Raw genomic sequence first — 26107 nt, 5'->3', positions numbered from 1 at the left:
TAAAATTGTACAATAGCCTCTTTTGTATAGTCTTGTATTAACTAACAATTAAATTTTTATGATAATAGCATTGTATTTCAACATTAAAAATGTTTATAATTGTATTATCTTTATCTAATAACATAAGTAAGATTGAGAAGGTTCCTTAAGGTACAATAGTAATACATTTTTGAACGCTTAAAATAGGTTAGTACGAAAGTAGTAATAAACTGTACCGTTAGGAGTCAGGGGTGGGAGATGCTTCTATCGGAGAAGAACGGTTAGAGAGAGCTGTAGCGCAGAAGGCCGCGGCAGAAGCTGTACGTGCTCGTTGCAAAATGGCCACGTCCGATTCCAAAGCGCCTCTGCGAACCGTAAAAAGAGTTCAATTCGGCATTCTTTCACCCGATGAAATAGTAAGTTCGTTAGTAGTAAACAAACGGATTTCGTGGAATATATTTTTTTTGCGGTACGCGGAACTATTTCATCATGAGTCGACATTATGTGATACGTTATCACACAAAGCATTCAGTGTTACTTCCAAACAGTCGTTTGTGTAGATTTTTATTATGTCCTACTATATTTGTGGAAAAACACTACTTAAAATTATAAAATATATGCAAGAAAAATGATTTATTACGAAATGATCAAAGCCCATGTAAATTTTATTTACAGCATGTGATTTATTAGCTTTTTTTTTAATTAAAAGATTGTAATTGCTTTTTTTATAAAGGAGGAATTAGAAAATTCCTTTTCTTAATATCAGTATTAAAAATAATCAAATTCAGAATAAATTGCATATTTTGTAAAAGTAACATAATTTTAATAATAAATAGAAATTGTGGGTCTATGTTGATAAATACATAGTTGTATGTTTTGTTTACTTCTGTTAGTCTGCTACTCCTTTTGCAATTATCTATCTGCATCTATTTATATGTATTTACACATATGTCTATATGTATTTGTTTTGCATAATATGTTAACATAATGTGAAAAAATAAATGTAAAATATTGTCATTTCTAACAAATACATTCTATATGCATCTCTATTATTTTCCTAAAGTGATTATTCAATAATACCTGTTAAATCCTGAATCTGTCAATGGTGTATAACTTTATATAATATTTTGCATAGCGTCGGATGTCGGTCACAGATGGCGGCATTCGATTTCCAGAAACTATGGAAGGTGGCCGTCCAAAGCTTGGTGGACTTATGGATCCTAGACAAGGTGTCATTGATAGAAATTCTAGATGTCAGACATGTGCTGGTAATATGACAGAATGTCCAGGACACTTTGGTCATATAGATTTAGCAAAACCAGTTTTTCATGTTGGTTTCATAACAAAGACAATAAAAATTTTGAGATGTGTATGTTTTTATTGTTCAAAACTTCTTGTCAGTCCAGTAAGTACAGATTATTAGAAATCATATTCTTTTTCCACATATTTATTATTATTTATTTAATTTTGCATTATTTTTTGATTACAGCACAATCCAAAAATCAAAGAAATTGTTATGAAAACTAAAGGTCAGCCACGAAAACGTCTTACTTTTGTTTATGATTTATGTAAAAGTAAAAATATTTGTGAGGGTGGTGATGAAATGGATATTAACAAAGAGAATCAAGAACAACAATCTGCAGAGAGAAAACCTGGACATGGTGGATGTGGTAGATATCAACCAAATCTTCGGAGATCTGGATTAGATGTTACTGCAGAATGGACACACGTAAATGAAGATTCACAGGAAAAAAAGATGGCACTCACTGCAGAAAGAGCTTGGGAAATTTTAAAGCACATTACAGATGAAGAATCATTTATCCTTGGCATGGATCCGAAATTTGCACGGCCAGATTGGATGGTAGTAACTGTTTTGCCTGTTCCACCTCTATCGGTCAGACCAGCAGTTATTATGTATGGTTCTGCCAAGAATCAAGATGACTTAACACATAAGCTTGCTGATATTATAAAAGCAAATAATGAATTAATCAGAAATGAGCAAGCGGGAGCAGCAGCACATGTGATATCAGAAAATATAAAAATGTTACAATTTCATGTAGCAACGTTAGTTGATAACGATATGCCTGGCATGCCACGAGCTATGCAGAAATCAGGCAAACCTCTAAAAGCTATAAAAGCGAGATTGAAAGGGAAGGAAGGGAGAATAAGAGGAAACTTGATGGGTAAACGTGTTGACTTTTCTGCTCGGACTGTTATTACTCCTGATCCAAATTTGCGAATTGATCAGGTCGGTGTACCTCGGAGTATTGCTCAGAATTTAACATTCCCCGAAATTGTCACACCTTTTAATATCGATAAAATGCAAGAACTCGTTAGACGTGGAAACTCACAATATCCAGGTGCTAAGTATATCGTCAGAGATAACGGGGAAAGAATCGATTTAAGGTTCCACCCGAAACCATCCGATTTACATCTACAATGCGGGTACAGAGTGGAACGTCACATTCGGGATGGTGACCTAGTAATTTTCAATCGGCAACCAACACTACACAAGATGAGTATGATGGGTCATAGGGTAAAAGTGTTGCCATGGAGTACATTCCGTATGAATCTTAGTTGCACGTCTCCTTATAATGCCGATTTTGACGGCGACGAGATGAATTTACACGTTCCGCAGTCAATGGAGACTCGAGCAGAAGTAGAAAACATTCATGTAACACCGCGTCAAATTATTACTCCCCAAGCTAATAAACCAGTCATGGGTATTGTACAGGACACGCTTACTGCTGTAAGAAAAATGACTAAAAGAGACGTTTTCATAGAAAAGGAACAGATGATGAATATCCTTATGTTCTTACCCAGTTGGAATGGCAAAATGCCTCAGCCATGCATATTAAAACCAAAGCCTCTATGGACTGGTAAACAAATCTTTTCCTTGATCATACCAGGCAACGTGAATATGATAAGGACTCACAGTACACATCCAGATGAAGAAGACGATGGCCCATACAAATGGATTTCACCTGGTGATACCAAAGTCATGGTAGAACACGGAGAACTTGTTATGGGTATACTCTGTAAGAAGACCTTGGGTACATCTGCTGGATCTTTGCTTCACATTTGTATGTTGGAATTAGGACATGAAGTTTGCGGACGATTTTACGGAAATATTCAAACTGTAATTAATAATTGGTTACTACTAGAAGGTCACTCGATCGGTATTGGAGACACCATTGCCGATCCACAGACTTATTTGGAAATTCAAAAAGCCATTAGGAAGGCTAAAGAAGACGTGATAGAAGTGATTCAAAAAGCTCACAACATGGAATTGGAACCTACTCCTGGTAATACCTTGAGGCAAACTTTCGAAAATCAAGTAAACAGAATTTTAAACGACGCTCGTGATAAGACTGGTGGTTCTGCTAAGAAATCTTTGACTGAATACAACAACCTAAAGGCTATGGTAGTATCAGGATCAAAAGGATCTAATATTAACATCTCTCAGGTTATTGCTTGTGTCGGTCAGCAAAACGTAGAAGGTAAACGTATCCCGTTTGGTTTTCGTAAAAGAACATTGCCACATTTTATTAAGGACGATTATGGTCCGGAATCCAGAGGATTCGTTGAAAACTCGTACCTTGCTGGTTTGACGCCATCTGAGTTTTATTTCCACGCTATGGGAGGTCGTGAGGGTCTTATCGATACTGCCGTAAAAACTGCAGAAACTGGTTACATTCAGCGTCGTTTGATAAAAGCTATGGAGTCTGTAATGGTACATTATGATGGTACAGTCAGAAACTCTGTGGGTCAACTTATCCAATTGCGTTATGGCGAGGATGGTCTATGCGGTGAAACCGTTGAATTTCAGAATTTGCCTACTATTAAATTGAGTAATAAAGCATTTGAAAAGAAGTTCAAGTTCGATCCAACCAATGAACGATATCTTCGTCGTATCTTTAACGAAGATATAGTTAGAGAAATGATGGGATCTGGTGAAGTCATATCCGAACTAGAAAGAGAATGGGAACAATTGAACAAGGATCGTGCTATACTTAGAGAAATTTTCCCTAGTGGAGAATCAAAAGTTGTACTGCCTTGTAATTTACAAAGAATGATTTGGAATGTACAAAAGATTTTTCATATAAATAAGCGCGCACCTACTGATCTTAGTCCTATGAGGGTTATACAGGGTAAATAATTTGATAACTTCATATGGTAGTAATTGTATGATAACATTAATATTAAAATGTGATTATTTATAGGTGTAAAGGATCTTTTGGATAAATGTATCATTGTGGCTGGTGATGATAGACTCAGCAAACAGGCTAATGAAAATGCCACATTGCTATTCCAGTGCTTAGTGAGATCTACATTGTGTACAAAATGTGTTTCTGAAGAATTTCGATTATCCAGTGAAGCCTTTGAATGGCTTATTGGAGAAATTGAAACCAGATTCCAACAAGCACAGGTTTGTAGAAAATAAATGATGTGATGATATTTAAATTCTCATTAAAAAATTCCAATTCTAGATCAATTTTGTACTTTTACTTTTTTTAGGTATCACCTGGAGAAATGGTAGGCGCTTTAGCTGCACAGTCACTTGGTGAACCTGCAACCCAGATGACACTGAACACTTTCCATTTTGCTGGTGTATCGTCGAAAAATGTAACCCTTGGTGTACCTAGATTGAAGGAAATTATAAACATCAGTAAGAAACCAAAGGCTCCGTCGTTGACCGTATTTTTGACGGGAGCTGCAGCAAGAGATGCCGAGAAAGCAAAGAATGTACTTTGTCGATTGGAACACACCACACTGAGGAAAGTTACAGCAAATACTGCGATCTATTACGATCCAGATCCACAAAATACCGTAATAGCGGAAGATCAAGAATTCGTCAACGTTTACTATGAAATGCCTGATTTTGATCCGAATAAAATATCACCATGGTTACTTCGAATTGAGTTGGATCGCAAGAGAATGACTGATAAGAAATTAACTATGGAACAAATTGCAGAAAAAATTAACGCAGGCTTCGGTGACGATTTGAACTGTATTTTTAACGATGATAACGCTGAGAAGTTAGTTCTACGTATTAGGATAATGAACAGTGACGATAACAAGTTTCAAGATAGTGAGGAAGAGACTGTAGATAAAATGGAGGATGATATGTTCCTTCGATGTATTGAAGCAAATATGCTTAGCGACATGACATTACAGGTACGTCCACTAATTTTATAATTATATTATAATCCTCAAATAATATTTAAATTATTACTTTCATATGCAGGGTATCGAAGCAATAGGAAAAGTGTACATGCATTTGCCTCAAACTGATGCTAAGAAACGTATAGTTATTACAGAAACTGGCGAATTCAAAGCAATAGCAGAATGGTTATTGGAAACGGACGGTACGAGTTTGATGAAAGTATTGAGTGAAAGAGATGTCGATCCAGTTAGAACATTTAGCAACGATATTTGCGAGATATTTGAAGTACTGGGTATAGAGGCAGTGAGGAAATCGGTAGAGAAAGAAATGAATGCTGTTTTGCAATTTTACGGCCTTTATGTAAACTATCGTCATCTTGCTTTGCTTTGTGACGTAATGACTGCTAAAGGACATTTGATGGCTATAACTCGTCACGGAATTAACAGACAAGACACAGGTGCTCTTATGAGGTAAGTTACTGTAAGAGATGAAGTAAATTCATTAATTTATTAACTATTATAGTATTGGATATGATTTCCAAAATTCATATTTTACTTTAGATGTTCCTTCGAAGAAACAGTGGACGTTTTATTAGATGCAGCATCTCATGCGGAAGTAGATCCAATGAGAGGAGTATCTGAAAACATTATTATGGGACAACTTCCACGTATAGGAACAGGTATTGCTATTTTTTTTTTTTTAACAACTTCAATAAACAAGTAAAAAATTATCAGGTTAATATATGTCTATCTAATTTTATTTTTTCAGGATGTTTTGATTTGTTACTGGATGCTGAGAAATGTAAAGCTGGTATTGAAATACCAATGGCAGTGGGTGCTGGTGTAATGGGAACTGCTGGAATGTTCTTCGGCAGTGTTGCTACCCCAAGCATGAGTCCTCAAATGACACCTTGGATGGGCGCCACACCTGGTTATGGCGCTTCAAGTATGTCACCTGGTAAGATTATTTTCTGTGACTTTATATCATTCTAACAATAAAATTTATTATTACTCATGTACCCTAAATAACCCATTTCTTTCATTATAGCATTGGGTAGTGGCATGACACCAGGAGGAGCATGCTTCTCCCCATCTGGAGCATCAGATGCATCAGGACTATCTCCTGCATACTCTGCGTATTCACCACAACCCGGAAGTCCAGGAAGCCCAGGTCCTAGTATGAGTCCATACCCAATGTCACCAGCAGGTGGCGCTTCACCAAGTTATTCACCTACCTCTCCCGCCTACTTGCCAACATCGCCAAGTATAACACCATCGAGTCCCAACTATTCACCTACAAGCCCTACTTATTCACCCACTAGTCCAAATTACTCGCCAACGAGTCCAAGTTATTCACCAACGAGTCCGAGCTATTCACCAACGTCACCAAGTTATTCACCAACAAGTCCAAACTACTCGCCATCACCAGGTTATTCACCGACAAGTCCAAGTTACTCACCAACTAGTCCAAGTTATTCACCAACAAGTCCGAGTTACTCGCCAACAAGTTCAAGCTATTCACCGACGAGTCCAAGTTACTCTCCAACAAGTCCAAGCTATTCACCAACGTCGCCAAGCTACTCACCGAGTCCATCGTACTCGCCAACGTCACCAAGTTATTCATCAACCAGTCCAAGTTACTCACCAACCAGTCCAAGCTATTCACCGAGTTCACCAAATTATACGCCTGCCTCGCCATCTTATTCTCCAACAAGTCCAAGTTATTCGCCAAGTTCTCCACAATATTCATCAGCTAGTCCAAGCTACTCTCCGAGTAGTCCAAAATATTCTCCGACAAGTCCGTCGTATTCGCCTACGTCGCCGTCGTTCGCTGGAACCTCTCCACAGTACACACCAGCAAGTCCGACGTATTCTCCAACGAGTCCAACCTATTCTCCAACGAGTCCATCATACTCACCCAGTTCACCGCAACACACGGCGTCAGGAAGCACGAGATATTCGCCTAGCAGTCCAAATTATTCCCCTACTAGTCCAACATATTCGCCTACGAGTCCTCAATATTCACCGTCGAGTACTAAATACTCGCCTACCAGCCCAACGTATACACCAACCAGTCCAAGTTACTCACCAACAAGTCCAACATATTCGCCACCAGTGCCAGGGTATTCGCCAACGAGTCCCACGTATTCCCCGGCGTCACCAGCCTACGAAACAGACGATTAAGAAGTATTATACTTATCTGTATGGCTTTTTGTTATTACATATTTAATGTGGGCTAGGTATAAATATAAGTTATAATTATCGATTTTTAATTCTCGATTTTTTGACTTCATATTGTCTAAATTTAACAATTTTCTTAATTATGGCGTGGACATCTACTAGATCACAGGCCGAAGGATATTTTTGTTCGTTTTTAAATGAGAAGGAACTTCGAATCGTTCGTTTCGTTTGAATGAGCACGAAGTAGTAAAGTATTTCGTATGAAGTGAGTATAAAATAAAAAGAGTCAGGAGATATCGAGCAAATACAAGTCATACGCTCGATAAGATGAATCAATGAATTCGTTCGTACTTTTGATGGAACATATGTATATAATGAGGTCGTAGAATTATTCAAATTTGAAAGTATACGGATTTCGAACAGCGAAGCAAAAATGTTGGAAAACCTAAGTGAAGTTGATGCTTGCAAGAAGCGTAAGTAAGATGTCAATTAGACCTAGCATGTTCTTTGTTGCTGCAAATCTTTAATTTTTACCAATATAATAACTATTATAGAACAGAAAGTGACTTAAGATTAAATTGTGTAATTTTAATGAAAGGCTATAAGTAAAAATTGTAATGTCAATTGTGATCTGAAATTCAAAATGTTTGTATTTTAGGGACGATGAGAATGCTTACATCTGTCCGGGACATTCGTGGTTCGAACTGTGACTACTTAATGCTTCAATTTATGATTTTACTATATCTTTTCCATCAAAAGTATGTCAAATTTATTGACATTGTTCGAGAGATATTTTTTCTATTATATAGCATATATACGTGTCGAACGTGTTACATACCTATAATTGAATTTCATATCTAAAATACGTAGATCCCGACAGTTCATATTATACTTTGCCATCGCATGACTGTACATAGCTTCGAAGGAAGAAACGTTAACGCGTTGTGGGTCTTCCTTCGTTTCTATAGTCGTGTGTAGGTAAACCATTTGTGCTCAATAGACTATCATGTTACGTCCTAGTACGGTACTCGTCACCGCGAAACGGAAAACCAGTTCGCGGTATATATGCATCGATGTCGGACAGTGTGAGTCATTCCTCATCATGAATCGCGAGAAACAGCCGCTACTTTTTAAAGATGCTAATTCGGATTTGTCGCTTCTGTTTGCCACATTATGTGTTATCGACATTTTTGGCGTTTTCCCAATTATCGCATTACCGCGCTCAATTGTGCAATGCGGTAAGTTTCTCTGTCTCTAAAATCTTTATGCTTTTCCCTGTTCCTCTTATTTTTTTTTCTTTTCCATATTTCACAATCTAACTAGAACATTGAGACAAGGATTGTAAATGTCCAGTAAAGAGAATGTGATCCTTTTCTTTTTCTTTTTCAAGTGGCATTGTTGTTTGTGTGAATAGCTTCTTTCCTTTTTTTTCAGTTAAATTATCATTTTAGCATTAAGTAATTTTTCTGTTTGTAATGTATTTTTAAGTATATATTATCCAGATCAACTATAACTATTTTGTAAAATATATATACATATGTATTGATATACAAATATAACTGGATTGTATGTATGATATAACTTGCATATTTGTTTCGTAGAACATTTTATTTAAAATGGAGCGATTTATATAATTGATTTATTATATTCATTATTCAATGACGATTATTATAAGAGAAATTTTTTAACGCGAGATGTCGTGTAAGAAAATTGGTCATTTTAAATAAAAATAAAGTTGGTTTACTTGTTAATCCTTTTTTTGTTATTTGACCTATTATGATCTGTCAGCAATTCTTGTTACTACATCTTATATTATTGTGATCGCATGTTTACATAATTCTTACATGAGAACATAAAGATGTTTTTCGATAAAATTATGAAGTACTATTAATAAAAGAACAAGACGAGCACGTTAAGTCTTTTTAGGATTGTATGGGATTCCTTTGGTCTTTATCGTATTGGTTTTACAAATCTATACGGCTGTTCTGCTTGGTAAAACATGGATTATCGTAAGCACTCTAGATCCGCAAATTTTAAGAAAAAATCGGTAAGATTTAATTTTTTTATTTTAATTTTATGTTCATTGACGATAGTGATCTTTACTTGAATTAATTTTTACAGAAATCCTCTTGCGGCCGTAACCGAATTGACCTTGGGTCCTCGTGCGAGAACCTTGGTTACTATAATCCTGGACTTTACAGTTTTTGGTTGCAGTATACCTAACTTATTGGTTGGTAAGTTGATCAAAATTCTAAGTAAAAAGTTGATCTATGTTTAACATTTGTAAATTTCAGCTTCGCAGAATTTGCAAATTTTCGGACTAAAAATTTCGGGACAACGATTTGATCTATCTTTCTGCTATTGGCTCCTAATTGTGGGCGTTCTTTTATGTCCAATAATGTGGCTTGGCAGTCCCCGTGATATGAAGTAATTCTCATTACAATTTTATGTAAATTATACTTCATGAAACTGAAATACAGTTTGTTTGAATAATATAAATACTTGCAGAATATTGGCTACATTCTCCTGCACAATGGTTCTATTGACGGCGCTATTAATATGGTGGAGTATAGTTACCGATGACCGAGAGCTTGATATTATCCCAGTAGCCACATCTCCTAGCTGGGAGAAGTTTATTTCTGGGCAAGTTTACTTATTAGCTATTTCATTTCACATATTTAACGTTTATTATTAAATAATTTTTCAGTTATGGAATGTTAGCCTTTCAATTTGATGTACATCCAACATTGATGACTGTACAAGTGGATATGCATCGTCCTCAAGACATCAATAAGGCAGTCGTAATTTCCTTCTTAGGTAAATCATTAATATAATTGAACTATTATTCTATATATTATGATGACTACACTGATTATTCGTTACAGTCAGCAGTTCATTATTTATTGTTACTACAATTTTAACCGTTTGGAAGTATGGAGGTAGTACAACAGCTAATGTTCTGCAAGTAATTCCAGGAAACTTCACAGTGAGTGCTGCTGTTCTTTTTGCAGCTCTTCAGCTATGTCTTTCTAGTGCTCTTGGTCATTCAGCTCTGTTCCAAGATGTAGAAGAACAATGTAATATTAAAAAAAGTAAGAAATTCTAATATACAATAATAACAATTTTTCAAGGTGTCAAGAACTGATTTTACAAGATATATACTTTTGTCACAGATTTTGGATGGAAAAGATGTGCCATAAGATCAGCTATTGTCTTTCTTGGAGTAGCTGTAGGAGAATCTGTGCCTAGATTTGATATTGTGATGGCACTGATTGGGGGATCCTTGACTGGCCCATTAGTGTTTGTATTACCACCTTTGGTATATTCAAAAGCAATTTCCTTGAAAGCAAAGTCCATGCGACCTTTAACTCCTGAAGTGTACTCTGCAACTGAGAGATGTCAAAACAGTGAAGGCATGTCAACTGACTCAAGAATTCATTCAAGGTCGACTTATTATGGCGTTCTGAGTGTACCTAACGCTGAATATCATCGATATTCATACGTTTATTATGATGGGTTGGAAGATGACTCTGATGAAATTATGGATTATGACAATGATGCTATACCTTCTGGAGAAACCAATGAGAAATTTTTAATGACAAAAGTAATTCATGATGGTGCACCAGTATTCGTAAACGCCAGTCAACCTTACAGTGTTTATAGAAGAATCGCAGCTCCTAAAGAATTGGTTTCCAAATTAGTAATTTGTTACAATCATGGAAAATGGTGCAATTGGTTTGGTTATTTAATCATAATTTTTGGTATTGTCGTTACCATATCTTCAACGTACATGAATGTAAAGAATACTATACGTTATGTACAATTCACGCCACCATGTATCGTGAACGTTACAAAAGTAGTACAAAATTCTACATAAAATAACATACTAACTAATGATAAAAAGCTGTACAAAAATTTCCTGAATCTTTTAATTGGTGTTTTGAAGGTAAGTTTGTGAATAAGATAGTTTTCTATCATCTTAAATATTTTGTAAACATTTTGTGAATTAATATTGTGTAAACAAATTTTTGAAACAAGTATATAAGTAGGATATATTATTTTATAACATATCTACTTATATTGATTATATAAAGCATCTTCCAACATTTTTTATGTAAAAAGATACATAGTCAATTTTTATTGTTTTACTGCATTACAAATTTTTCACGTTTCATATTTTCTCGTCAATTTAAGTCTACGATTAATTTGAATTTTTTTTCAGCGGGCTTCCTATTTTAACATTTGGCCACGGAGTGGCAGTAGTATGCTACTGATAAGGGTTCACACTCTATAATAAGCACGTGTAATTTTAAATCTAAGAAATTTATATTTATATATTATATATTCGATAGGACGCATTTTCTTTAACATGATGAAATTGTTAATGTCTATCAATAAATTTATATACTATATTTCAATCTCTATTTCGTAGAATGAAAAACACAAATGTAGAATTATTATTTAACATACATATGCTTCCGAGCAGTAAATGTCGTAAGAATCAGCTGATCTTGCAATTATTCTTAACTGTGAAGGTTACCTTGAAAAGTCATTTCTCTCCATAAACTTTATATTTCTCAGATTGTCTATGCGCTGGTATTTCCTACGGACAATCTTGTCAACCTCATATCTACAAGAACAATTTCTATATCAAGGCATTATTTTTAGAATAAATTATTTAATATGTTCATTATTATCATAGCTTAACTTTAACAACATATCAACATCATATAATTGATCATTCAATAATACTACATAATGTATCTTTTAGTTTTAAGTAGATCTTTTTATTACTACAATAATGTATTTCATTTTTGCACATGTTCCCTACACACGTGTATTATTTCTTAATAAAGTTTCATGTAGATGTTTCATTACGTCATATCGTCCAATATTTTTAATGACGATTGTGGAGGGGATACGATACGAATTAACCTGTAACGTTTACGAGCTAAGTCTTACGATACTATCCGCGCCATACGAATGATTCGTTCTTGTTGGTTCTACATTTTATAATAACTCCGACCTTTTGTTGAATTATTTGAACTCAACTGAACGATTAGTTAGCAAATTATTTTAAAAATGATACCAAACTGTATAAGAAATATAAGTGCTCAAACGTCGAAGAGAAATGTGAGTATACAATCGAACGATAAATGACCTCTAAACTAGATACTTGCCAACACGTTCCATGCCAGGGTCTTATTATAATTTCTAATCGTACAATTTTTGCTCGGGAGTCTTGCAATTGAAGATTCGTTCTTTTCTTTTTTTATATCTCCTCCTGGTGTCTTGCCAGTTCGGCAGCTGGAACGAGGTAATTATTCTTATAGATTTATTCATGTGTTTATTATCACCGATAAATCATAATTTTTTTCCTCACACCGCCTGGTATTCAGTTTTGCTGCTTTCCTTCCATGTATTTCTTTTTTTTTTAATTTTTTCAAATACGCGATCAATCAGAACGTAAGTAAGTTTAGAGTTATAAGGAAATCGTGCGTTTTTTTAATTTTATGTGATTTTTTTACTGTGATTTTGTGAACGCGTTTTTTTTAAGTTCACAAGTGTAACAAGAAAATTAACTTTATGTTACATCTCTTTTTGTGCTATTATTCTATTTCTTTTGTACATTCTTGTAAATTACAATGATCTGTGATATTAGATGTACATATGCTACTTTACAAAATAAAGTACTAGGAATATGTTTTTTACTATGTATTTGTAGGTGATATCATACTTCCTCAGCAAAAAAAACAATTATGCCACAGAAGCTTCATTTGAAACAAAACCTTTTCGATTACACAAATTGGATAGCGGACCATCCAATCACATCTCTATTACCAGAGATGAAGCAATAGAGCTCTATAAAAAACTACATACGATCCGCCGTATGGAAACAGCTGCTGGAAATCTCTATAAGGAAAAAATAGTCAGAGGTTTCTGCCATTTATATTCTGGTCAAGTAAGAATCATGTTTTAGTCTTTGTAATTCATTCAGTGAATATTTTCATTAATAAAATCTAAATACTCTTCTGGTAGGAAGCTTGTGCAGTTGGTATAAAAGCAGCACTCCGACCACAAGATGCTGTGATAACAGCTTATAGAGCTCATGGATGGACCTACTTGATGGGAATAGAGCCATTTGGCGTTTTAGCTGAATTAACTGGTAGAAAAGGAGGAAATGCAAAAGGTAAAGGTGGTTCTATGCATATGTACTCCAAAAATTTTTATGGTGGAAATGGTATCGTCGGTGCCCAGGTGAGGATCAGTTATTAAAATTATTAAATTAATTACAAATATGCCATTTTCATAAAATAAATTTATAGGTACCATTGGGAGTAGGAATTGCCTTTGCTAATAAGTACATGAATAATGGAGGAGTGTGCATTACATTGTATGGAGATGGTGCAGCTAACCAAGGACAAGTATTCGAAGTGTACAACATGGCTAAATTGTGGGATGTTCCTTGTATTTTTGTCTGTGAAAACAATGGGTATGGTATGGGTACTAGCGTCGATCGTGCTTCTGCTAGTACTGATTACTACACAAGGGGAGATTACATTCCTGGAATTTGGGTTTGTTTTCAAATAAAAATAATTGTTTGTGATGTCGTAATTATTTTGCAAATTATATCGATTAAATATTTTATTAGGTGGATGGTATGGATGTATTAGCAGTCAGAGAAGCTACCAAATTTGCCATTGACTATTGTACATCTGGCAAAGGTCCCCTTGTTTTAGAAGCTGTAACTTATAGATACAGCGGACACAGTATGTCTGATCCTGGAACAAGTTATCGTACGAGGGAAGAAATACAAGAAGTGAGGCAGACTAGAGATCCTATAACTGGCTTTAAAGAACGAGTATTGAATGCTAATCTCGCTACTCCAGAGGAAATAAAGGTATGTTTGGTCTCAATGAATTTATATATTGAAAATGTAGAATTGTACAAAATTGATTTTCTTTATTTAGGCGATAGAAAACGATATCAAAAAGGTCGTTGACGATGCTGTAAAAGCTGCGAAGGCGGATAGTGAAATTCCATTGAACGAACTTACTGCCGATATTTATGCCAATTGTTTAGAGAAAGAAATTCGTAACACTACTCCATTTAAACCTCTACCACATGCAAGGCTAGGTGCAGCTGTAAATGCCTAAGTTAATTTTTATAGAACTTTAAACGAATTCTATATTAAATCTTACTTATTATAGCAGTGTCTGTTATTAGAATTATTAATTAGGTTCTAGCTAGTTACAAACGGTTCTTGGAGAATAACTCCACCTCCTGGAGTTAGGCAAGGAAAATAGTAAATCATTGGAACACGTTTTTGTTTATCATTGTTTATCAGTTGTATATACACAAATTGTACATTTGTTTTATTTATAGAAATATAATAACACCGTGAGAGAAAGATTCAGCCAGTACATGGTAAAATTCACTACTCTATAGTAGCCAGTGATTTCACATGTACTTACAGAAAAGGGACGATATTATATTATTCTCTTATCTATAACAGGGAATTACATAAAATAACTGTAGATAAACTTACGTGCCACTCGTGTTCATTATCCTAATTTAATAAAATAAATGAAATTTACGACTATTTGTTAAGTAATTCACCTGAAATGTGATTTCGGATAATAGACCATATATTATAATAAGAGATATGAATAGTGAACTGGTATGTATTTAAAAATGAAATATTACGTTCGAAACTAAATAAAAAAATATTTATAATTGGGAGTCAATTTTATTTACAATACATTAATTTAATTTTAAAACACATTACGGTTACAGGATAGATTCACGGCATTAATATGTATTTACGAACACATTGTCGGAATCCATTTTTCTATCCTTGTTCCACTAAATTCGATCTATTTAGTATCATTCATTTGGTTGAACTTCGTGTAAACACTCTTCTCGTAAGGTTACGTTTATGAACACGATTTGGCCAGTAGTTCATTGACAACAGTTGTGCGAAGACGAACGAACAATGGCCGCTGCAGGAAGTACGAGTGCCGGTACAATTTTGCAGAAACTCGGTTTAAAGCCGATCACGAAATGTAGTCTCGTCAAATTTTACGCTCCCGCTTTCGGCGTTGCTTCGTACACCGCATTATCTATCAACGTGATGAATCCGAGTCTTGTCATCAGGTAAGATAGATAACGAATCCATTCTGCACTCAAATGTTAACCTCTATTGCATTCGCATCGAGTTGTAGGGTTTCATAATTCTTGGAATGTTACGTAATCTTTAGAGACAAAATACTGAACGATGCATTTTTTCAAATTACTCAAATCTTTTAACTGTAACATTTATATTTTTCTGTCGAATAAGGATCATCATTAAATATATATGTCATGATCTATATTTACAATGCTATTCGATCAACAAATTAATTGATGTATTATTTTTTGTATTCGATCATGAGCGGTTTATGCAATTTCATATTTTTTATTTTTTTATGGATATAGCTAAAGAATGAAAATTAAATAATTACTTTACCTATTAAATATTGTAACAAATAGTCCATTATGAATATTTTATACATTATATGCTTTTTATCATTTTTGTAGCTCTTAATTTTACATAAACGTATAAATATTTATCGCTTAATTATGAGCATAATTATTTATTGCTTTATTTTAAATTATCCATTATTTTCCCTTTTTGTATATTTTTAGGGTCTTTCCAAAAAAAGATATTACAAACTTCTTATTGGGAAGTGCTCTTCTTGGCACTGGCTCTTACATATACAGTCGTGATCACATGAAAAGTGCTTCTACAAGTGTAAAAGTTTTGTATAGGTGAGATATTTTCATTATATTATATTTCAACTTTTGTTAAATATACACAAGATGTTAATAAATTCATTTATAATTCTTACAGTACTGCTGGTGCTGTATTACTGAGCTTTGGATCAGTGTTAGTATGGGCTGTACTTCGATCCATTGTACCACCTAATCCAACTCTATGTACAATAATTGGTATTAGTTCTGGGCTTGCATTCATCAAAGTTGGTTCCAGTTATCTAAACTTTGTTGATAGTCAGATACCAAAGAAGTAGATTGAAATAAGTTTTATGATTGACATATGATCAATGTATATCAAACGCATCCAAACAAAAAATTTGCAATAATATAACATAAAATAGCAGATTATATTGAATTGATAACAAAGAAAGAAATTTACACACTAAGCAAGGAATTCTTGAAATTTTATAAATTTTTATATTTTCTATGATCTTTGCTCTATAAATGTCAGGAAATAACAAATCAAATTATGTTGAAAACAATCATGAATTGCTTTTATTTTGTATTTGTTAATTATTTGCAAATTCTAACAATTACACAGAAGACATATAAAATAAAAATTTAAATATTATTAAAAATATACCTCACATTTTTTGTATGTATGAAATTATAATTTATATGTTAAAAAAAAAGAATAGGAAAAAATGGAAGAAAAATTTTGTTAACACGAACACATTTTCCAAAACATATACCATCTTTATTCAAGTAATTGATTAGCAGTAGTGGTAGAAATATGCACATTTTTTCAACAGTTTTAATAAATGTTGTACTAGAAAAAAATTCAGAAGATTTTATATTGTAATAAGTTATGTAGTATTTGGAATAAGCGTAAGTATAACAAATAAACATGTTATTGAGAATTAGTTTCAAACTAGAACAAAGTGTGTATGATTTGCAAAAATATACATGTGTGCACAATAACAGAAAATTGTATTATTTATACAATAAATTCTGTTATAAATTTGAATTGGCACAATTTGACAACATATTTATTTATAAGAGAAAGGAAAATCTTTTAGTTTGTTATCAAAGCTTTTTTTATTTTATTAGTAAATTTTGCAATATACAAAATATATTTGTATGACAATGTGTGTACATTTTACTTGTCGAAAGATAACTGTATGTACAAATCATGTTCATATACTAGCATTCATGCTATATTATGTGAGTAATGATAATAAATAAAAATCAACGTAAAGTATTAAAAATACACATGAAATTCGAGTGGTTCATATCTTATCGTATAGTCGCAAATTTAATTATGCTATAAGGAATTATGTATTATTATTTATTTTATATTGAATGTAAAATATTATGGAGATGACAAAGCCATGGAAAATTCTGACAGGTACAATTAGTTATTTAAAAGATGTGATACTTTATTTTGTGTATTTTTTCAATTTATTGCTTTGTGTACATGTCGTGAAAAATATAATTTATGTTTAAAAATTGATTCTTTGATTTGAGAAAATGATATTTATGCATGTTACTGAAATATGTTTACAAATGCTAACAGTGTACCTGTCACATCACACTGATATGTATACAAATGAAAAAATGAACAAGAAACCTGATATCGCAAATATTTATAGAATACAGTTTCTTATGTTTTGATGTTGAAATCTTCCTCGTACTAATGATGGCGTACTATCATTTCTAATGACATGTAATGTCGTGTAGAAAAAAGACAAATATTAATACATACAAAAGTTGTAAATATTTAAAATCATAAAAATACGATTAAAGTTATCACTTTCGGAAGAATCGATATTTGACGGTAGCAAAATATATCTCATTTCATTGCGATGTCACGCAATATTATATGAGCAAGTTTTTAAATATTGGTATAAACAGTTAAGAAATACTTTTCTTTTCCTAATCTAATTATGATGTAAAAGATATCGGATATTCCATACAGTTTATATTACAATAAAAAAAAAAAAAAAAGAAAAAAGAAAAAGGAGTAAGTAACGCGATTGCACAGCTATACATACTCGTGAATCGTATCACATTTGGTCATTGAATGACAATGGTAATAGTTTCTTGTTGTTTTAGATAGATTTCTATCGTACTTTGCAAATATCACCGTTTACTATTTGTACTTGCACAATTGGTGACATCTGCATAATAGGTGTAAACTGTAGACCAGGAGTATTGTTCTCCTCTTCCAGATTGAAACCAAAGTTTCATAATACTGTCCTTCTTTCATCGAGACCCCTTTTATTCTTATAACTTGTATGCGTCGTCCCCTTGTATTCATCGAAATAATCGATGAATTCGGTTGACATATCCTCGAAAGTAAGTATCAATCAGAAGATATTTGTCCCATGAAAGAACTACTAGTAACTCACGATCAGTCAAAGGATGCCTGTCACGCAAATGATTTTTAACTTCGATTCGAGTGTAACGTCGTATCGTTACTACTACTTCTGAAGGAAACATCGGTTGGTGTTTTCATCGTAGAGGATAGGACGTTGCTGACAGTCTCCGCGATGCTTTCCGTTACTCTATAGATTTTGTCGGTAAGTATTCGTTCATTCATTTCATTTGAATAGATGTGCTCGTGGGAATCCAGTTTATGATCGTGATCATTCTCCTGATGATTAACTTGGTGGCTATGTACGTCTGCGTGTCCATCATGCGAATGCGAATGGGAATGAGAGTGAGAATGCGCAGCTGTAAAATAAACGAAACAATTTTTTTAAAATAACTACTACCAGAAGCTTATCCTTTCAGGGACTTTATTAACTTTTAATAGATAGGTTTTAGAAACGCGATAATTGCAAGTTGCGATTATTTGTAGTTAAAAATAGGTCGAAAAGCGTTTTCATATCTGAGCGATCGGTTGATCTTATTGATCGGTTGATCTGAAGTAAAACTTATTCTTTTATACTTAATACATAGATAAGATCTAATCTGTGATTTGAAATTAATCTATATAAAGTTATAAAGATAACACCTTATATATAATGTATCGGACATCTATAAATATTTGAACTGTTCGATGTACACATATGTAATAACTTAATTATTCTAGTTATGTGAAGAAAGCTTCCCGTTCTAATTGTATACTATAAATGGCAATTATAGATCCCATAGATAAATAGTCGAGAAAGCGGTCGAAAGTCGGTCGGATTGTATATCGTCTTGGGTCATTGCCATGGGTGGAGAAAGCTTATACGTAGCTGGCTTTTTTTCAATTATTATTTTTCGTATGTAATTTTTTCAAACCATGGTTAATCGTAACAATTCTACTTTCACTAGTAAGACACATAGGAATAATAAAGTAATCATAATTTTTAAGTTTAAATAAATATCGATTACTAAAAATTTTGCGTATGATTTTGCGGCATTTACTCTATTTAAAATCATTCCATTAGTACAAATAATAATGATTAAGAGGATAGAAACGATAATATGGATTACAATAACAAGTGAAAAGGTTAAACTTAATGAGATTAACGGTTGTTAATGTAAACAAGCTCAATAGATCATTTTATGCTTACTGAATCTCTTTTTAAATTGACGAGTGTAACCTGTATCGTTTTACTAGACTTGTAGGCAATCATCATGGTATATCATAAGATCAAATTACATAACTACTTCCGCAAAAAATAATTGTTATTATGAATTCCTTGTAGGTTTTCAGTCTAGACTTCTTAGGTAACTCATATACTGTTATTAAGATGGGCAGCAAACGTGTCCCATACATGTATCGTTGGAAGTCTATATCTAGTAAACATTTGTGGTTAATAGGTGAAAATTTTCATTACGCACTGTGAAATATAATTCTAATATTCACTCACCAGGTGGTCAAATAAAAAACCTTAACTTTTTCAAATATATGAATTTACCTAAATATCCGTATTCTAGTAATAATTTATTCTTACTTCTTCGATAATCTTTGCTATTACCTCTGTAAAGCGATAAATAAGAATCATTATAAAACAATAGTAATAAAATTCTGCAGATTGGTCTATCTTCCAATTTGGTCTTTCTAGATACTTGCAAGATATGTCGTGCGCGCACGTGTACAGATGTGTGTGGTTATTATTCGAGCTGGTAATGATATCACGTACTTTTTGTGAATTAATAGGTTAATAGGTACATCCGAGTTTTGTCTGTGACTGCGTGTCGCGAGAAATCATCGCGACGAACAACGTTGCCGTGAAGCAGGAGTTCATTGCGTTTGCTCATCACCGTTATCAAAGTTATTAACCTAATTGCAACTGAAAGAGTGTGTTGGAATGTCTTCGGACAATGAAAAAATAAGAGGAATAGCGAGTGAGTAAACTAAACTATGTAAATTAAACCAAACTAAACTAAACTAAATTAGACTATCTGTGATTTGCTTAATCGGTCTTCTCGGTATAACCTTACTAAAGGGGACATGCATTCAACATTATTCGTAAATTTTGGCACGAATGATATTTAGTGACGAAACAATGATTCATAATCTCAATTTACATTAACAACGCAAAGTGGTTTACGATAGTATTTAAATACTAGTAGGCATTTTTTACAGATATATTAGGTGTAGATATTATTCAAAACATTTTGAAGTTTCATTATAGTTGAAGTTTCACTATCATAATTATATTTGTGAAAATGTTTTACATAACACATACACACAATATAGACATGAAAGTATTTTATGATAAAAGTTCAAATACTTTCATGAGCCACCGTGTATATATCTCCACTCATAAAAATTGATCAGGCAGTAAATAAAATCTTTCGAATGTAATATAAGAATTGATGATTAATCTTGTTCTTTTTGATAGAAAATTAAAGTTAGATGGAAAAATAAAATTGGCCACACGATACGATAAATTACGATATATTATTCGATTTCTTACGGTTTACGTGACCGTGACTTTTTGAACGTTGCCGCTTGACTTTTTGCTCAATCGATAGGTGGATGTGGTATCCATGTGTTACGAGAACACGTGGGTGGTGATTGCATCAAGGACGTACCGGCAGTAGGTTTGCACCGACATTGATAGGTTCAAAAAAAGAAGATGAAAGGTTGCCAAAACGCCGATTGACGAAGGCTGGTATTATAAGCAATTAATTTGATAATAGGCTCGAACTGTTTTCTATATACATATAGAACAGGACTTGTAAGTCCATTATCTAAGTTAGTAGTATTATTATAATAACATTTAACAAATGTTAAAAAGTCAGTCCACTTAATTAAAATTAATAACATGTTTTTAAGACAATGTTTTACTAGAAATTTTTTCATAACAAGAAAAGTAATTAGAATATCTTATCTTCACATTCCTAAAAATACTGCACTTTCTAATCCGTTAAAGACCAACTTTTTTCGAAAATAGATAAAACTAACAACAAAGAGATGAAGATAATAGAGAAAATCAGATTCTTGACACAATCAATTACAGCTTCGTCACAGATTAGAAATTAGAAAAAGGAAGATACTTGTGAAAACTGATTTTTATGAATGAAAATCAGTGCGCGACATGCTTTGACCTCGGATTATTATCCGGAAAACACTCACTCGCGATTTGTAGACCCAACATCAGCATGAATCCAATAATTATGGCAGTCAACTGTAAGAGGCCACTTTTCTCGTTAGCCCTCTCGCGTGCTAATACCTCGAAGAAAACCACGTATAGCAACGTTCCGGCGGCCATTCCTTGCAGTATTGTCGGGGTAGGTCCTAAATTTTCGCTGTCATTCTTAAAATGACCAAGAGCCAATCCAACGGCGATGCCAATTGGTGTTACCATTGAGAATATCGTTAGGTATCCAAGAGTAGTTCTACTTGAGGCACCAGCAACGTAAAGTTCCATACCGACGCAGAATGAAATTACCAACTTATGCGTAGCTATAGCAGCAGCCAGATATACGACGGAACCAATAGAGGGTTCTAGACCTACTGCTAGACCCTCGAAAATTGCATGAAAAGACAAAGCTAGCACTGTTAGTAATCCTTGTATCGATGTATTTTTTGTCATAACGGAATGGTCATGTTCGTGATGTTTCATTCTTGGATAATCTGTATTAGAAGGATATCTCGTGCCATCCTGAGGACTGCGCTGCGTGGAAGATAATCCCGTAGGGGTAGATAGGACAAATATGGCAGGTAACATCTTATCTTGTTTGCCACCGCGAAAATCATTCAAGCCGTGTTGTCTAGATCGTTTGTTTAATTCGTTCTCGCCGTCTTCTAACTCGTCGTTACCATCTTTCCAGGTGGACCTAGCCGTAGTGGAAACCGTGGTGGTGGAACCACTATTCGTAGTTGTTGACGCACCTGTTTGATTGTTGCATCTACGTACGGACACCGTTCTATAGAGTAGCGCCTCTGATGACTCGGGTTTTCCCGTCAGTGCTGCGTGTACCGCCTCTTCAACGAAGTAGACGAGAAAGAATCCGGCGCAGAATAGCAGCTCCGACAGATTTAGCGTGCCTAGAGTAGGCAGTTGACCGTTCGTTTGATGTCTTTCTACGCTCACGCGGACCTCCGGGGCCAGATGCAAGAATGTGGTGAACAGGAGAACGCCTCCGCCAAAGCAAAGCAGCAACGATGTTTGCAGGCCCTGGAGATTACATGTTACGCTCTCTAATTTACCAGTCGTTTCATGTCTTTTAACGACTTTGTTATTCTTTCTTTTTTTAATCATTGAGAAGACGCTTGGTTAACTAGAATTGTCATTGCTAGGTTCTATACATTGCTCAATATTACTATTAACTTGCAAGGATAAATTTTTTACAAAGTTAGGAATTTTTTCAATCAAACCACTATCGTAATAAATGACTGTAGGAATTACTTAATCTTCGACTGATAAGGTAATGAGATATGGTAATAGCAAAATAATTGAAAGCTACGTGTTATGACTTCATAATGCACATTATAATACAATATGAAGAGGATACTGCAAACTATTATAAGTTTATTTACTTTATGCGATATATAAGGATCACAAATATTTTGACAAAATATGAAGACAAAATATATTAATTTTTAACTTCATAGATAATCTTATCAGTTAAGGATCAAATAATATAACATTTTCACAACCTTAATAGATTCGGAACGTACTTGTGAATTCGTTGCAGATGCAGAAATTACACTGGAGGAAGAGGCGTTTGAAATTGATGTGGAGGTACAGGTACTGGAATTACTAAAAATTCTGCGATCTCGTTTTTGACGATGATTCATTCTGTAACGTCCGACAATCAGCGGTAACATTCCCAGAAATAAAGAGCCAAAGCCAAGACCGATCATTGCTCCTATTTTTGCTATTAGTAAAACAGTAGCCGTTGTTGGTTCCTCCATCTCTATTTCTTTCTATTATTTTATTGCAAAAGGTAAGTTTGAATCTAAGTAAGTTTCAATTTCTTTTGTCTTCCAAAGTAAACAGTTGACTTTAGCGAACAACTTTCGGATTTCTTTCCTATATTTTTGTTTTTTAATACTAATTCATCACGTCCTTCTTTCCTACATCATCTTCAATTAACATTTCGTTTTTCGTCCATCTCTTCAAGTTTTATCTACTAAGCGGTTCACACTTCTTTCTTCTTTGCTCAGACAGTCAATCCACCAACGATGCGATCACTTTTTCACTTAACACACGCACGAGCCACTGGTGAACCACGTTTAAATGGCAAGACCATCGAGTTACCTTCACTAAAGTATTAACACAATATGAAAGTTAAAGGGACTTTCATACCTCACTATACCGTTCTGTCATTTCAGATTTTATATATCCTTAACAAGGACAAACATGAGTTCTTTATCTACAATTCTACCTATCAACTTTTACAACTCTACTATTCACTTATATACTTTAATACTATTCTAAAATAATGGTTATTATGATCTATACTATACTTATATATGATTTATGATCTATAATGAAACAATTTATATGTTCTTTTGCTAAGGGAAACTCTATCTATTCGAATATTAACTCGATAAAAAAGTTTTGTAGAAAGTAAGATATCCTAAATTCAAACTGCTACCTGAAACTACACTCGTTACTTCGTGTCGCAATACTTTACTTTTCCTTCGGAAAGCGTGAACGAGTCAGCGTCTGGTTGCGAAATGACCATCTAGTTGCCGATACTCCCCCCCCGGATGCATTCTACAGCCGTGCACTCTAGCCGGTAATATCGCGAGGAGATCACTGTTTCTGGGAATCGCGAAGAGGATTCAAGGGAACAGTATAAACGAGCGCCAGAAGGAATGATACCCGTTCCACGCGATACGACGGTGAATCGGATACTCCGGGGCTCGTTGGCCACTCGACTCACAATCCCCTCGCGTCTTACGTAGCGCACCGTTTCCTGCTCTCTTCCCCTTCCATTAGACACATCGCTTCCCTACCAGGCTAGTGTTCGTTTCTCTCCTTTCTCTGTGTGTACACGGTGCTGTTACCACTCTGGATGGTTGCGTGCCACAGCTAGCATGTATGTAAATGTTCCTCGCAGATGCATGAACCCGACGCGACTGTTTGGTGACCTGATAGCGAGCGCGACTCGTCGGGCAGAATGAATGATTGGCAAGCATCGCGTGCTTGAAGTGCATGTAGGTAGCGGCTGAGCGATTGTTGTTTTCATTGATCGATGGATCGATCGGTTGCGAGGCTGGGTATGCTTAATAATTTTGGAGAGCAGAATGAGTAGTTGGATAAATGTGTCGTTACTTCGAGGATGTTGGAAATTCGTTTTAAGATCGTTTTTATAGCGTAGAAATGTTATTATAAGTGGAATAAGATTTATGAGTTCTGTTGCAATTTTTTTTGTAGAATTTTGCACGAATTTTGAAAGTAGGGAATTATGTTGTAAATTACGAATTTCTAAGCCTGGAATTGAATAGTTGTGAAGTAAAAGTAATTATTGTACACTCTTCTATTAAATTATTCATCTTTGAGAGCAGTTTTGTACTACAAACTGAAATCGGTTCTAGTTTGTTCAGGTTTACCACATAAACGTCTATGTCGATCACGAATTAAGTATGCTTGTGCGTAAATGGGTGAAGCAGTTTCATGGTGAAAGGCGTTTCCATAATGGCAATACAGAATTGAATCATTGGTGCAGAAACAGCTCTTGTTTTGCTACGTGACGTAGGTTCAAAACATTATTATCATACGTGTAGGTCGTTTTTTACATAATATTCATTATATTTTGGTAATGTTTGATGAAATGAAAATTTTATCAAATAAAGTTTAAATCAAGTAACCCCCAATCATGCAACGCGTTATTTTGTTATATAGTTAATGTTTTTATAATCTCTAAATTAATTAAATAATAATTCGATTAGAGGTAGAAGCTCGATCGTACTTAGCACTGGATTAAGTACAATTTAAACATAAACCAAAAGATTTGTTCCTATATCGATAATAATAATTGCTATTGCAACTAATTCCATTATTAGTTCAATTGATGATTTAAATACGATTTGAAAAGTTAGTCTTTCTTCTCATTTTCTTTCTTTCAATAACGACATCTCGTACATTGACCTCGACGCGTCAACTTTTTGCTCTATTAAGTTCAAATTGTGTGCTTTAGCAGTCGATAACCGACTACTGACCACACTGGTAATCGATAAGAGTCAAATAAGAGTGTGATAATTTTTACGCATTCGCTTCTGTTATCCTATAATCTATCACAGTCGTTCACGCCTTGTTGTGGTAGAATCGATTAATTTATTTTAATGTATTATAAGTCCACTGTAATCGTAAGTTAACGATGTTTACAGAGACAGCTTCGATCGTTGAACGAAGCCGTAATTGAGAGATTAGTCATTTTTAAGTATACTGAACTTATCTCTCATTTAAAGCTTAAACGCTTCTTACTTGTAGCAGATGTTTACGCGACAACTTTAGTAGAAGGACAATTATTTTGCTTTATATCTAATCTTCGACTAGTTACTTCCATTTGCACGTAAGAGTATGTTTAAGATACTCCCAAATTTTACTTCAAAATAAATTCT

General features: G+C 34.1%; 5 protein-coding genes and 1 long non-coding RNA gene across 16 annotated transcripts in view; 5 read left to right on the top strand and 1 right to left on the bottom strand.

The window, feature by feature from the left end:
* The first annotated feature begins 238 nt into the window (after positions 1–238).
* On the top strand, positions 239–9077 carry LOC100643011 (DNA-directed RNA polymerase II subunit RPB1). The gene is made up of 9 exons (XM_003399731.4): positions 239–395; positions 1115–1384; positions 1469–4130; positions 4203–4408; positions 4498–5157; positions 5228–5616; positions 5707–5825; positions 5915–6103; positions 6194–9077. Exons 1-9 carry the CDS (start codon positions 318–320, stop codon positions 7327–7329), a joined length of 5709 nt encoding a protein of 1902 aa, XP_003399779.1. The 5' UTR covers positions 239–317; the 3' UTR covers positions 7330–9077.
* LOC100643822 (zinc transporter ZIP3) overlaps positions 7288–26107 on the bottom strand; it is a 27064-nt gene continuing 8244 nt past the window's right edge. For 5 of the 10 annotated variants that reach the window (XM_048411040.1, XM_003399738.4, XM_020865783.2 and 2 more), the window contains exon 8: positions 17526–18819. In XM_048411040.1, coding sequence (XP_048266997.1) covers positions 18530–18819 — 290 coding nt within the window. In that variant the 3' untranslated portion in view covers positions 17526–18529. Of the gene's footprint in view, positions 7311–17525; positions 18820–21664; positions 22710–23212; positions 26087–26107 lie in introns of those variants that run through there. The other 5 variants (XM_048411038.1, XM_012314965.3, XM_048411043.1 and 2 more) reach the window with 5 other exon arrangements.
* On the top strand, positions 8333–12463 carry LOC100643459 (amino acid transporter AVT1B). The gene is made up of 9 exons (XM_003399735.4): positions 8333–8564; positions 9253–9373; positions 9448–9560; positions 9621–9753; positions 9835–9969; positions 10034–10143; positions 10212–10418; positions 10500–11272; positions 11549–12463. The coding sequence occupies exons 1-8, from the start codon at positions 8333–8335 to the stop codon at positions 11201–11203; spliced, it is 1755 nt and encodes a 584-aa protein (XP_003399783.3). The 3' UTR covers positions 11204–11272; positions 11549–12463.
* Positions 12325–14923, top strand: LOC100643255 (probable pyruvate dehydrogenase E1 component subunit alpha, mitochondrial). 2 transcript variants are annotated; one of them, XM_003399734.3, is made up of 7 exons: positions 12329–12459; positions 12626–12643; positions 13052–13288; positions 13366–13584; positions 13653–13901; positions 13979–14227; positions 14298–14923. In XM_003399734.3, the coding sequence occupies exons 1-7, from the start codon at positions 12409–12411 to the stop codon at positions 14481–14483; spliced, it is 1209 nt and encodes a 402-aa protein (XP_003399782.1). In that variant the 5' UTR covers positions 12329–12408; the 3' UTR covers positions 14484–14923. The 2 variants fall into 2 exon arrangements, with proteins under 2 accessions (XP_003399781.1, XP_003399782.1); XM_003399733.4 differs by lacking the exon at positions 12626–12643 and having other exon boundaries at positions 12325–12459.
* Positions 15295–17353, top strand: LOC100643949. The gene is made up of 3 exons (XM_003399739.4): positions 15295–15483; positions 16015–16137; positions 16220–17353. Exons 1-3 carry the CDS (start codon positions 15323–15325, stop codon positions 16395–16397), a joined length of 462 nt encoding a protein of 153 aa, XP_003399787.1. The 5' UTR covers positions 15295–15322; the 3' UTR covers positions 16398–17353.
* LOC125386119 lies at positions 20094–22501 on the top strand. The gene is made up of 5 exons (XR_007225992.1): positions 20094–20427; positions 21061–21819; positions 21912–22089; positions 22175–22252; positions 22363–22501. It is a non-coding gene; the product is annotated as an uncharacterized LOC125386119 (long non-coding RNA).

The sequence above is a fragment of the Bombus terrestris genome, chromosome 12 (genome assembly GCF_910591885.1).
Source record: "Bombus terrestris chromosome 12, iyBomTerr1.2, whole genome shotgun sequence".
Classification (NCBI taxonomy): domain Eukaryota; kingdom Metazoa; phylum Arthropoda; class Insecta; order Hymenoptera; family Apidae; genus Bombus; species Bombus terrestris.
The sequence above is the reverse complement of the archived record's forward strand: the minus strand, read 5'-3'. Positions and strand labels throughout refer to the sequence as shown.

What these genes read in the sequence shown, in the direction of transcription:
- LOC100643011 (XM_003399731.4), top strand. Translation starts at nt 318, where the DNA reads ATGGCCACGTCCGATTCCAAAGCGCCTCTGCGAACCGTAAAAAGAGTT. An exon ending in CCAGATTCCAACAAGCACAG is followed by an intron (nt 4,409 to 4,497) that starts GTTTGTAGAAAA and finishes TACTTTTTTTAG; the next exon opens with GTATCACCTGGAGAAATGGT. An exon ending in CGCTTCAAGTATGTCACCTG is followed by an intron (nt 6,104 to 6,193) that starts GTAAGATTATTT and finishes CTTTCATTATAG; the next exon opens with CATTGGGTAGTGGCATGACA.
- LOC100643459 (XM_003399735.4), top strand. Translation starts at nt 8,333, where the DNA reads ATGTTACGTCCTAGTACGGTACTCGTCACCGCGAAACGGAAAACCAGT. An exon ending in GGCAGTCCCCGTGATATGAA is followed by an intron (nt 9,754 to 9,834) that starts GTAATTCTCATT and finishes AAATACTTGCAG; the next exon opens with AATATTGGCTACATTCTCCT. An exon ending in AGTCGTAATTTCCTTCTTAG is followed by an intron (nt 10,144 to 10,211) that starts GTAAATCATTAA and finishes TATTCGTTACAG; the next exon opens with TCAGCAGTTCATTATTTATT.
- LOC100643255 (XM_003399734.3), top strand. Translation starts at nt 12,409, where the DNA reads ATGATACCAAACTGTATAAGAAATATAAGTGCTCAAACGTCGAAGAGA. An exon ending in ATGGTATCGTCGGTGCCCAG is followed by an intron (nt 13,585 to 13,652) that starts GTGAGGATCAGT and finishes ATAAATTTATAG; the next exon opens with GTACCATTGGGAGTAGGAAT. An exon ending in CTACTCCAGAGGAAATAAAG is followed by an intron (nt 14,228 to 14,297) that starts GTATGTTTGGTC and finishes TTCTTTATTTAG; the next exon opens with GCGATAGAAAACGATATCAA.
- LOC100643949 (XM_003399739.4), top strand. Translation starts at nt 15,323, where the DNA reads ATGGCCGCTGCAGGAAGTACGAGTGCCGGTACAATTTTGCAGAAACTC. An exon ending in AATCCGAGTCTTGTCATCAG is followed by an intron (nt 15,484 to 16,014) that starts GTAAGATAGATA and finishes GTATATTTTTAG; the next exon opens with GGTCTTTCCAAAAAAAGATA. An exon ending in AGTGTAAAAGTTTTGTATAG is followed by an intron (nt 16,138 to 16,219) that starts GTGAGATATTTT and finishes TAATTCTTACAG; the next exon opens with TACTGCTGGTGCTGTATTAC.